General features: G+C 43.9%; 1 protein-coding gene across 2 annotated transcripts in view; it reads right to left on the bottom strand.

Moving 5' to 3' along the window:
• c1h18orf54 (chromosome 1 C18orf54 homolog) overlaps positions 1-12,872 on the bottom strand; it is a 47,153-nt gene that overhangs the window by 482 nt on the left and 33,799 nt on the right. For both annotated transcript variants that reach the window (XM_072574155.1, XM_072574144.1), the window contains one exon: positions 3,940-4,013. In XM_072574155.1, the coding sequence (XP_072430256.1) occupies positions 3,940-4,013 (74 nt within the window). The remainder of the gene's footprint in view (positions 1-3,939; positions 4,014-12,872) is intronic.

The following is a 12,872-nucleotide window of genomic DNA, read 5'->3' on the forward strand; positions in this document are numbered from 1 at the left end:
CCCATCACACAGACAGTTAGGAGTTTGGTTCCATTCATACAAACCAGATTGGAGTTGAAATGCTACTGACTAACACCTACCCTTCTGCCACAGTCCCTCCTTTTGCCAACTTAATCCCAAATGTTTATTCAGTTGATTTTGCTGATTTTCTTGACGTATTTCCAAAATTTGTCCCAATGTAAGAAAATATAAACACGAATTATTTCGACATGCCCCAAAGTCTATTTAATTCAGTAAATATTAGTTGACAATCATGTAACATTTTCTGAAACCTGTAGCACTTGCAATTGGCTCATAATTAGTCACAGAGATGTCTCTTTTGCCAGTACTTGGCCCATATCCCTCCAAACCCTTCTTCTTCATATACCCATCCAGATGCCTTTTAAAATGTTGTAATTGTACCAACCTCCACCATTTCCTCGGGCAGCTCATTTCATACACGTACTACCCTCAATGTGAAAAAGTTGCATCTTAGGTCTCTTTTAAACCTTTCCTCTGACACCCTAAACCTCTAGTTCTGGACTCCTCCACCCCAGGGAAAAGACTGTGTCTGGTTATCCTATCCATGCCCCTCATCATTTTATAAACTTCTATGAGGTCACCCCTCAGCCTCCTAAGCTCCAGGGAAAATAGCCCCAGCCTATTCAGCCTCTCCTGGTAGCTTAAATTTTCCAACCCTGGCAACATCCTTGTAAATCTTTTCTGAACCTTTTCAAGATTCACAACATCTTTCCTATTGAAGGGAAAATTGCAATTGGCCAAAATTGCACACAAAATTCCAAAACTGGCCTACCCAATATCCTGTACAGCTGCAATATGATCTCGCAACTCCTGTACTCAATGCTCTATCCAATAAAGGCATACATTCCAAACATCATTTTCGCTATCCTATCGACCTGCAACTTCACTTCAACAGAAGTATGAAACTGCACACCAAAGTCTCTTTGTTCTTAAAGGGAGAAAATAAACTTATTTCTCCTTAAATCACAACACTAGAATTATGCCAACAATTCAGATATATTATACAAAAAGGAAGTTAGGCATTTGAACATAAGAAACAACTGATGAATAAATAACATCCAATATTATGACATTTGTTATTTATGATTCTAAATTCATATAGGGTTTCAGAATTGAAAACTGCAAGATTTCAAAGAGTAAAAAGATAGAACAGGAAAATGTTATTGACTCTGTCAGAGCAAAGGCTTAGGGATGATCAAATAAATACTTCAGTATCTTAAAGACGTCTAATTGGGTAGACATAATAAAAATGTTTCTGCTTATGGTGAGTTCAGGCTTAGCACTACAAATCAGACCAGAACTGGTAAACATGGGAAGAATTTTAAGAGTAGTAAGAATGCAGAACTAGACACATAATAGAGTCATAGAGTTGTACAGTATGAAAACGGATCCTTTGGTCCAACTTAAACCTCCAACAGCATTTCCACCACAAAGTAGCCCTTCTCAAAATGGCTGCTCTAAAAATGGCAGCTCCGTTATAGCTTGCCTTACTTTTTATTTGCTCCTCATCAGTGACTGAGACAACTCCTCTCAGAATCCTTCTCAGCAGCACCCTCTGTGCAAGAAGTACAACCCCACAAAACCAATAAGAAAAATGGCCAGTTAATTAGGTCTTGGCTTTGTTTACCTGAGGAATATATTTATTTTTAATTCGCTCACTGGATGTGAGTGTCACCGGCTGTGCCAGCAGTTATTTTGCAGCCCTAGATGCCCTTTGAAAAGGTAGTGAGCTACTTTCTTGATCTGCTGCTATGTATTTGGAGTAGGTAGATCCGCAATGGTGTTAGGGAGGGATTTTGTTCCAGTGACACTGAAGGAACACAAATATATTTCCAAGTCTGGATTGTGAGTGGCATTTAGATTACATTACAGTGTGGAAACAGGCCCTTCGGCCCAACAAGTCCACACCGACCCGCCGAAGCGTAACCCACCCATACCCCTACATTTACCCCTTACCCTACACTACGGGCAATTTAGCATGGCCAATTCACCTGACCCGCACATCTTTGGACTGTGGGAGGAAACCGGAGCACCCGGAGGAAACCCCACACAGACACGGGGAGAACGTGCAAACTCCACACAGTCAGTCGCCTGAGGCGGGAATTGAACCCGGGTCTCTGGCGCTGTGAGGCAGCAGTGCTAACCACTGTGCCATCGTGCCGCCCACTAACTTATAACAGAACTTGTAAGTGGGTGCTCAGTTGGATTTGCTGCCCTTGTCCTTGAGATGGTGGTGGTTGTGGATTTTAAAGGTGCTGATTAAACAGTCTTGGTGAATTTCTGTAGTACTAACTGTAGATAGAACACAGTGCTGCTACTGAGAATTTGTGGTGGAGGGAGTAAATGTTTGCTGATGTAGTGTCAATCAACTGGTTGCTTTGTCCTGAATGGTGTCAAGCTTCCCAAGTATTGTTGGAGCTGCACTCATCAAGCAGTTGTGAATGGTGCTGAACATTGCACAATCATCAGCAAACATCCCCACTGGTGTTGTTACGATGGAGGGAAGGCTATTGATGGTACAGCTGAAGATAGTTGGGCTGAGGGCACTATTCTGAGGAACTTGGGCAGGGATGACTCCAACAATCATGACCATCTCCCTATGCATCAGGTATAACTCCAAACAGTGGAGATTTCCCCCAGCTCCTATTGACTGCAGGTTTGCTAGGGCTCCAAACAAATGTAGCGTTGATGTCAAGGGCTGTCACTCTCACCTTACCTCTGAAATTTAGCTCTTTTGTCCACTTTGAACCAAGGTTGTAATCGGGTCAAGAGCTGAGTGGCCCTGATGGAACCCAAACTGGGTGTCATTGAGCAGGTTATTGCTGCTTGATAGCACTGTTGATGACACCTTCCATCACTTTACTGATGATCAAGAGTGAACAGATGGGGTGATAATTCGCTGGGCTGGATCTGTCCTTTTTGTGATATACCTGGGCAATTTTTCACAATGTCAGGTAAATGCTGGTGTCATACCTTTGCTGGAACAGCTTAGCTAGGGGGAGTGCCATGTTCTAGAACAGAAGTCTTCAGTTCTACTGAAGGAATATTGTCAGGGTCTGTAGCTTTTGTAATATCCAGAATCTTCAACCATTTTTTGATAATCACGTAGAGTGAATTGAATTGGCTGAAGACTGGTATCTGTGATACTGTAGACCTCTGGAGGAGACCAAGGTGGATCATCCTAACATTCCTGCAGGATTGCAGGTCTAGATCTGATCTGTTGCTTGTAGAATTATTTCACCCTGCCTATTATTTGCTGTTTACACTGTTTGACACACTAGTTGTCCTATTTTTGTAATTTCACCAGCTTGATACCTTATGCCTTGTGCCACATTTAGCATTCCCTCCTGCACTTTTCATTGAAACCAGGCACTAGAGAAGTCTCCATCTCTTCTGTGTTACCACCCCCAGCCTTAAGAATCTCCATGATGACTTGCATTTGGCACCCATAAATTTAATCATACCAGCATTCCAGATCACGCTTGATGTCCAATCTCCTGGAATTCTCTTCCTTGCCTATCAGTTACTTTATCCCTCTCTTGATGCCATCCCAACTGCAAAGCATCTAATGTTTGCTTCTTGCTTCGAGGAAGGAAATTATGGATGCCAAATGTAAGTGATCATAGAGAGTCTTAAGGTTGGAGGTGGCAACACAGAGAAGGGTTTGGAGAGATATGAAAATGCAGATGCCAATTTTTAAAAAATTGAGTAAATTCTTGACCAGCCGTCAATGTAGGGTGATACGCAAAGGGATGGCGAGTGAATGATTCTATGCAGAAATTAAGGTGTTGCCAATTGCAAGATCACAATGTACCACTCAATGAGTTAGCCAACAACATACCTCTGGTCCCATTGATAATGGCCTTGCTGGAACTAACATTATATCTGCAGATTAGAGCACATTTCCTACCAGATTACCTTTGTAATGATCTGTTGCCAGATGCCTCCTCAAAATCCAAGCCCAGTGTCTGAGACATCATGCGTTCAGATATCTATTCATAAGAAGATATTTATTCAATGAACATATAACATTGCAAATGTAATCACAATTATAGGTGCTACATATTAAAAATGCCTTCAGAGACAAATGGGTGTTTGGAAGTCAGCTAAGTGCCAGTAAAAAGCTCAGTCACTATTCTTTCTCGTTAATGCTTTGCCTGTGTACCCGAGATTCTTGATGACACTCCTGGGTGGGATTTGAGAACCTCCCAAGAAATGGTAGGAGGAGGTCAATCAGCCTCAGCCAATCAGTACTCAGGTGGAGCTTACGGAGGAGTTGAGCTGACATAAAGTGGCACCCCGGATAGGTGTCCAGTTCAATGCCCTGGTGAGGTCTGGCAGGGTGGTGAAGGATATGCAGCCCTCAACTCTTACATCTCCTCTGCAGTCTCGAGCACATACACATTTGAAACATCGCCTGACAGTTACTTATCCTGACAGGGATGATAATTGTCTGCCAGTTTCTCTGCCAAATCTTAACTTATATATGCACATTCCTTCCCTTTCAATATAGCTGTGACTTACCAGATCACAGTTTAAACTGGTAACGGTGAAGATCCACTGAGATCTGAACTGACTCCCCGATTGTCCCCTGACACTTTGTTGCTTTTGCAAAGTGTTGTTTGCCACTTATGTATTGCATAGTCAAAGTGCAAAATGTTGTATTTGTAGAAGTTCCTATTTTAGAACATAGAACAATACAGCACAGAACAGGCCCTTCGGCCCACGATGTTGTGCCGAACATTTGTCCTAGCTTAAGCACCTATCCATGTACCTATCCAATTGCCGCTTAAAGGTCACCAATGATTCTGACTCTGCCACTCCCACAGGCAGCGCATTCCATGCCCCCACCACTCTCTGAGTAAAGGACCTACCCCTGACATCCCCCCTATACCATCCACCCTTCACCTTAAATTTATGTCCCCTTGTAACACTCTGTTGTACCCGGGGAAAAAGTCTCTGACTGTCTACTCTATCTATCCCCCCGATCATCTTATAAACCTCTATCAAGTCACCCCTCATCCTTCACTGTTCCAATGAGAAAAGGCCTAGCACTCTCAACCTATCCTCGTACGACCTATTCTCCATTCCAGGCAACATCCTGGTAAATCTCCTCTGCACCCTCTCCAAAGCTTCCACATCTTTTCTAAAGTGAGGCGATCAGAACTGCACACAGTACTCCAAATGTGGCCTTACCAAGGTCCTGTACAGCTGCAATATCACCTCACGACTCTTGAATTCAATCCCTCTGCTAATGAACGCTAATACACCATAGGCCTTCTTACAAGCTCTATCCACCTGAGAGGCAACTTTCAAAGATCTATGTACATAGACCCCAAGATCCCTCTGCCCCTCCACCTTACTAAGAACCCTACCGTTAACCCTGTATTCCGCATTCTTATTTGTCCTTCCAAAATGGACAACCTCACACTTGACAGGGTTGAACTCCATCTGCCACTCCTCAGCCCAGCTCTGCATCATATCTAAGTCCCTTTGCAGCCGACAACAGCCCTCCTCACTATCCACAACTCCACCAATCTTCGTGTCGTCTGCAAATTTACTGACCCACCCTTTGATTCCCGCTTCCAAGTCATTAATAAAAATTACAAACAGTAAAGGTTCCAGAACTGATCCCTGCAGAACTCCAATTGTAACTGGGCTCCAGGCTGAATATTTACCATCTACCACCACTCTCTGACTTCGACCGGTTAGCCAGTTCTCTATCCAACTGGCCAAATTTCCCACTATCCCATGCCTCCTGACTTTCCGCATAAGCCTACCATGGGGAACCTTATCAAATGCCTTACTAAAATCCATGCACACCACATCCACTGCTCTACCCTCATCCACATGCTTGGTCACCTCCTCAAAGAATTTAATAAGACTTGTAAGGCAAGACCTACCCCTCACAAATCCGTGCTGGCTGTCCCTAATCAAGCAGTGTCTTTCCAGATACTCATAAATCCTATCCCTCAGTACCCTTTCCATTACTTTGCCTACCACAGAAGTAAGACTAACTGGCCTGTAATTCCCGGGGTTATCCCTATTCCCTTTTGTGAACAGGGGCACAACATTCGCCACTCTCCAGTCCCCTGGTACCATCCCCGTTGACAGTGAAGACGAAAAGATCATTGCCAACGGCTCTGCAATTTCCTCTCTTGCTTTCCACATAATCCTAGGATATATCCCGTCAGGCCCGGGGGACTTGTCTATCCTCAAGTTTTTCAAAATGCTCAACACATCTTCCTTCCTAACAATTATCTCCTCTAGCGTACCAGTCCGTTTCATACTCTCCTCTTCAACAATACGGTCCCTCTCATTTGTAAATACAGAAGAAAAGTTCTCATTCAAGACCTCTCCTATCTCTTCCGACTCAATACACAGTCTCCCACTACTGTCCTTGATCAGACCTACCCTTGTTCTCGTCATTCTCATGTTTCTCACATACGCATAAAAGACCTTGGGGTTATCCTTGATCCTACCCGCCAAAGATTTTTCATGCCCTCTCTTAGCTCTCCTAATCCCTTTCTTCAGCTCCTTCCTGGCTATCCTGTATCCCTCCAAAGCTCTGTCTGAACCTTGTTTCCTAAGCCTTATGTAAGCCTCCTTCTTCCTCCTTACAAGACATTCAACCTCCCTCGTCAACCAAGGTTCGCTCACACGACCATCTCTTTCCTGCCTGACAGGTACATACATATCAAGGACACATCGTATCTGTTCCTTGAAAAAGTTCCACATTTCAACGACATCCTTCCCTGACATCCTATGCTCCCAACTTATGTTCCTCAGATCCTGTCTTGCAGCTTCGTATTTACCCTTCAACCAATTGTAAAACATACCCTGTTGCATGCATTATCTCTCTCCATAACCAAGGTGAAAGTCACAGAATTGTGGTCACCATCACCAAAATGCTCACCCACTAACAAGCCCATCACTTGTCCTGGTTCATTACCAAGTACCAAATCCAATATGGCCTCCCCTCTGGTCGAACAATCTACATACTGAGTTAGAAAAGCTTCCTGGACACACTGCACAAACACCGTCCCGTCCAATCTACTTGATCTAAAGAGCTTCCAGTCAATATTTGGGAAGTTGAAATCGCCCATGACTACGACCCTGTGGCTTCTGCACCTTTCCAAAATCTGTTTCCCAATCTGTTTCTCCACATCTCTGCTGCTATTGGGGGGCCTATAGAAAACACCCAACAAGGTGACTGCTCCTTTCCTATTTCTGACTTCAGCCCATACTACCTCTAAAGGCAGATTCCCCCTTGAACCGCCTTTCTGCAGCCATTATACCATTTCTAATTAGCAACGCCACCCCCCCTCCTTTTTTACCACCCTCCCTAATCTTACTGAAACATCTGTAACCAGGAACCTCCAACAACCATTCCTGTCCCTCTTCTATCCACGTTTCCGTGATGGCCACAACATCGTAGTCCCAAGTACCGATCCACGCCTTAAGTTCACCCACCTTACTTCTGATACTCCTTGCATTGAAGTATACACACTTGAACTTATCTCTGTGTCCGCAAGTATTCTCTGTCAGTGCTACCTTCTCCAAGGCTCCCTACATTCTTGGACATCCTGAAAAACAGCTAACCTACTTGCTGGACTATAAGTCCGGATCCCATCCCCCTGCCAAATTAGTTTAAACCCCCCCGAAGAGTGCTAGCAAACCTACCTCCCAGGATATTGGTGCCCTTCTGGTTCAGGTGCAACCTGTCCTGCTTGTACAGGTCCCACCTTCCCCAAAGTGCAGTCCAATTGTCCAAATACCTGAAGCCCTCCCTCCTACACCATCCTTGCAGCCACGTGTTCAACTGCACTCTCTCCCTATTCCTTGCCTCACCGTCATGTGGCACCGACAACAACCCAGAGATGACGACTCTGTCTGTCCTAGCTTTTAGCTTCCAGCCTAACTCCGAGCTCCTGAATGACCTCCCCACCCTTCTTCCTACCTATATCGTTGGTGCCAATGTGCACCACGACTTCTGGCTGCACACCCTCCCCCTTCAGGATTCTGAAGACACTGTCCGAGATGTCACGGACCCTGGCACCCGGAAGGCAACAAACCATCAGACAGTCTCACCCATGTCCACAGAACCGCCTGTCTGTCCCTCTAACTATACAGTCTCCTATAACTAGAGTCTCCTATATTTTAGCAACATGCAAGTTTATGATTAATATATATAGGAACAGTAGTGCTGATCTATGCTCTAAATCCATATACTTATCTTTGACTCAGATAGAGTCAGAGTCGTACAGCATGGAAACAGACCTTCGAGCTCAACTTGTCCATGCCGACTAGATATCTTAACATAATCTAGTCCCTTTTGCCAGCACTTGGCCCATATCCCTCTAAACTCTTCCTATTCATATACCCATCCAGATGCCTTTTAAATGTTGTAATTGTACCAGCCTCCACCACATCCTCTGGCAGCTCATTCCACACAAACACCACCCTGTTTGTGAAAAAGTTGTACCTTTGGTCCCTTTTAAACTTTTCCTGTCTCACCCTAAACCTACGCCCTCTAGTTATGGACTCCACCACCCCAGGGAAAAGACTTTGTTCATTTATCCTATCCATACACCTCATCATTTTATAATCCTCTATAAGGTCACCCCTCAGCCTCCAACATTCCAGGGAAAGCAGCTCCAGACTATTCAGCCTCTCCCTACAGCTCAGATCCTCCAATCCTGGCAACATCCTTGTAACTCTTTTCTGAACCCTTTCAAGTTTCACAATATCTTTCCAATAGGAAAGAGAGCAAAAATGTACGCAATATTCCCAAACTTGCCTAACCAATGCCCTGTACAGTTGCAACATTACCTCCCAACTCCGATACGCAATTCTCTGACCAATAAATGAAAGCATACCAAACGCCTTCTTCACTATTCTATCTACCTGTGACTCCACTTTCAAGGAGCTATGAACCTGCACTTCAAGGTCTCTTTGTTTAACAACACTCCCTAGAACTTTACTGTTAAGTGTATAAGTCCTGCTAAGATTTGCTTTCCCAAAATGCAATATCTCGTATTTATCTAAATTAAATTCCATCTGTCACTCAGCCCATTGGCCCATCTGATCAAGTTCCCGTTGTAATCGGAGGTAACCTTCTTCGCTGTCCACTACACCTCCAATTTTGGTGTCATCTGCAAACTTACGAAGTATACCTCCTATGTTCACATCCAAATCATTTATATAAATGACAAAAAGTAGAGGACCCTTGTGGCACTCAACTGGTCACAGGCCTCCAGTCCGAAAAACCATAAGACCATAAGACATAGGAGCGGAAGTAAGGCCATTCGGCCCATCGAGTCCACTCCGCCATTCAATCATGGCTGATGGGCATTTTAACTCCACTTACCCGCATTCTCCCCGTAGCCCTTAATTCCTTGTGACATCAAGAATTTATCAATTTCTGCCTTGAAGACATTTAGCATCCCGGCCTCCACTGCACTCTGTGGCAATGAATTCCACAGGCCCTCTACCACCCTCTGTCATCTACTTTCGAGCCAGTTCTGTATCCAAATGGCTAGTTCTCCCTGTATTCCATGAGATCCAACCTTGTTAACCAGTCTCTCATAGGGAACCTTGTCGAACGCCTTACTGAAGCCCATATAGATCACGTTCACCACTCTGCCCTCATCAATCCTCTTTGTTACTTCCTCAAAAAACTCAATCAAGTTCACGAGACATGATTTTTCACACACAAAGCCATGTTGACTATCCCTAATCAGTCCTTGCCTTTCCAAATACAGGTACATCCTGTCTCTCAGGATTTCCTCCAATAACTTGCCCATCATCGATGTCAGGCTCACTGGTCTATAGTTCCCTGGCTTGTCCTTACCACCGTTCTTAAATAGTGGTACCATGTTAGCCAACCTCCAGTCTTCCAGCACCTCACCTGCGACTTTGATGACACAAATATCTCAGCAAGAAGCCCAGCTTTCCTATCTTCCCATAGAGTTCCAGGGTACACCCGATCAGCTCCTAGGGATTTATTCACTTTTGTGTGTTTCAAGACATCCAGCACTTCCTCCTCTGTAATCTGGACACTTTGCAAGATGTCACCATCTATTTCCCTACAGTCTATATCTTCCATGCCCTTTTCCACAGTAAACACTGGCGCAAAATACTTGTTTAGTATCTCCCCCATCTCCTGCAACTCCACTCAAAGGCCGCCTTGCTGATTTTTGAGGGGCCCTATTCTCTCCCTAGTTACCCTTTTGTCCTTAACATATTTGTAAAATTCCTTTGCATCCTCCTTAACCTTATTTGCCAAAGCTATCTCATGTCCCCTTTTTGCCCTCCTGATTTCTTTCTTAAGTATATTCCTGCTGCCTTTATACTCTTCAAAGGATTCACTCGATCCATCCTGTCTATACCTGACATATGCTTTTTTTTAAGCCAAACCCTCAATTCCTTTGGTCATCCAGCATTCCCTCCACCTACCAGCCTCTCTTTCAACCTAACAGGAATATACTGTCTCTGTGCTCTCATTATCCCATTTCTGAAGGCTTCTCATTTTCTAGCTGTCCCTTTATCTGCAGACATCTGCCCCCAATCAGCTTTTGAAAAATCTTGCCTAATATCATCAAAATTAGCCTTCCTCCAGTTTAGAACTTCAACTTTTAGATCTGGTCTATCATTCTCCATCACTATTTTAAAACTAATAGAATCATGGTCACTGGCCCCAAAGTGCTCCCCCACTGACACCTCAGTCACCTCCCCAGCCTTATTTTTGCACCTTCTCTAGTAGGTACATCCACATACTGAATCAGAACATTTTCTTGTACACACTTAATTTAAACTCTTAACACTATGGCAGTCCCAGTTAATGTTTGGAAAGTTAAAATCCCCTACTATAACCTTTAATTCCAGTGATTAACAAAAACCTATCTATCTCAGATTTAAAATTAGCAACTGATCCAGTATCAACTGCCATCAATGGATGAGAGTTCCAAACCTCTACATCCTGTATGTGTAGAACTGCTTCCCAATTGCTCTCCTGAATGGTTTGGCCTTAATTCCCAGACTATGCCCCCAGTTCTAGAATCTCCAACCAGTGGAAATCGTTTATCTTTATTACCCTCTCCTCCTGTTGATCTCTTGAAGACATTGATCAGATCACCCTTCTAAATCAGATCTTCTAAATTAGAGAGAAAATGGATTTAATTGGTTATATTGCTTCTCATAACTTAATCCTTGAATTTCAAGTGTCATTCTTGTAAACTTACATTGTATTCCTTGAGGCTAATACTCCTTCCTAAGGAGTGGTACCCAGATGTGCTCGCAGTACTCCAAATGGGATCTAATCAGGGTTTTGTATTGGTTTTGTGAACTTTGGCAACACTTCTTAAACCCCAGTCCCGTAGATATCGAGGCCAGCATTCCATCAGCTTTTTGATTATTTTCTGGACCTGCTCTTGACAATTTAAAGATCTAACTCCCATGTCCCTTTGGACATCTACTGTGCTTAACCTCATACTATTCAGAAAGCACCTGGATCTATCTTTTGTCAGTGCAATACAGATAACTTCTCCCTTGCTTACATTGAACTTCATCTGCCACAGTTTTGTCTATTCACCTCATCTATTTGTAAATTTCAGAACCAATGTTTATTAAATGAGGACCATGAAGCATCTGGAGACTCTATGAACTTGTTGCTTGTTTGTGTCCCAATGTCAGAGACAGAATGCCAATATGTTTCTAAACAGAGCTTGTGTTGAATTCTTGACACGAAGCATGTAACAGATATATTGAAAGAGTAGATGCTATGCCAAGGCTGCATTTGCTGACACTGGTGTGTTTGTGCTATGAACAGCTTTAAATCACAGGGTGAAGGGGAGGGGAGGAGGAGATCAGGATCAGGAGACCACTGGAGTTGGAGTGGAGAGGTTCGAGAGCTGTTGGCGAGTGAGGGAGAAGGTAGACAGGGGAGGGAGGGTTCGTCCCCACCCCTCTCACCTCTGGGCCCCCTCTATTGCCTTACAATAAATCAAGCAGCAGCATCTACCTGACAGCCAGCTTGGGTCTTAAACTTTGAAACGACAGGAAGAAATGAAATCCAAGACCTAACTGCAGTGATTTGAGCCAAGTGAAAGAACACATTAGGGTCACAGACTGTATACTTTGGCAATCATTAAGATCGGAGGCAGTACTGAGACAGGTAGTGAATGGAATTAGTAGCAGTGAAGCTGGATCACCCCAGGAATACCGATCAAATCACTCAGCTCTGGCACACGGCTATCACATTAGCTGCTTAATGAAATCAATCATCTGCTCAAAATCAAGTCTCATTTTGTTTAAGACTCATAAAATATTTTTTATTGCAATGGTCCTTGACAACATTCCAGCAATAATATAGAAGATATAAACAGAAATTGCTGGAGAAACCCTACTCTGTGGAGAGAAAACAGAGTTAATGTTTTGGGTCCAGTGACCCTTCTTTAGAAGACATATGTTCCAGATGTGGCTGCACTATGAGCCAAGCTGGTGCAATACAGTGGTATCATCCTGACAATGTTTGAAAATTGTCCAGGTATGCTCAATCCACAAAGAATTCCATACAATCCCTACAGTGTTGAAACAGGCCATTCGACCCAGTGAGTCCACATCAACCCTCCAAACAGCATTCCACTACTCTATCCCTGTAACCCTGCATTTTCCACAGATAACTCACCTAACCTACACATCCCTGAACGTTATGGATAATTTAGCACGGCCAACCCAACTAACCTGCAGACCTTTGGACTGTGGGAAGAAACCGGAGCACCCGGCCGGGTCCCACACAGAACAGGGAGAAATTGCAAACTTCACAGTCATCGGGGAGTGGAATCGAACCC

This window comes from Chiloscyllium punctatum, chromosome 1 (assembly GCF_047496795.1).
Source record: "Chiloscyllium punctatum isolate Juve2018m chromosome 1, sChiPun1.3, whole genome shotgun sequence".
NCBI lineage: Eukaryota > Metazoa > Chordata > Chondrichthyes > Orectolobiformes > Hemiscylliidae > Chiloscyllium > Chiloscyllium punctatum.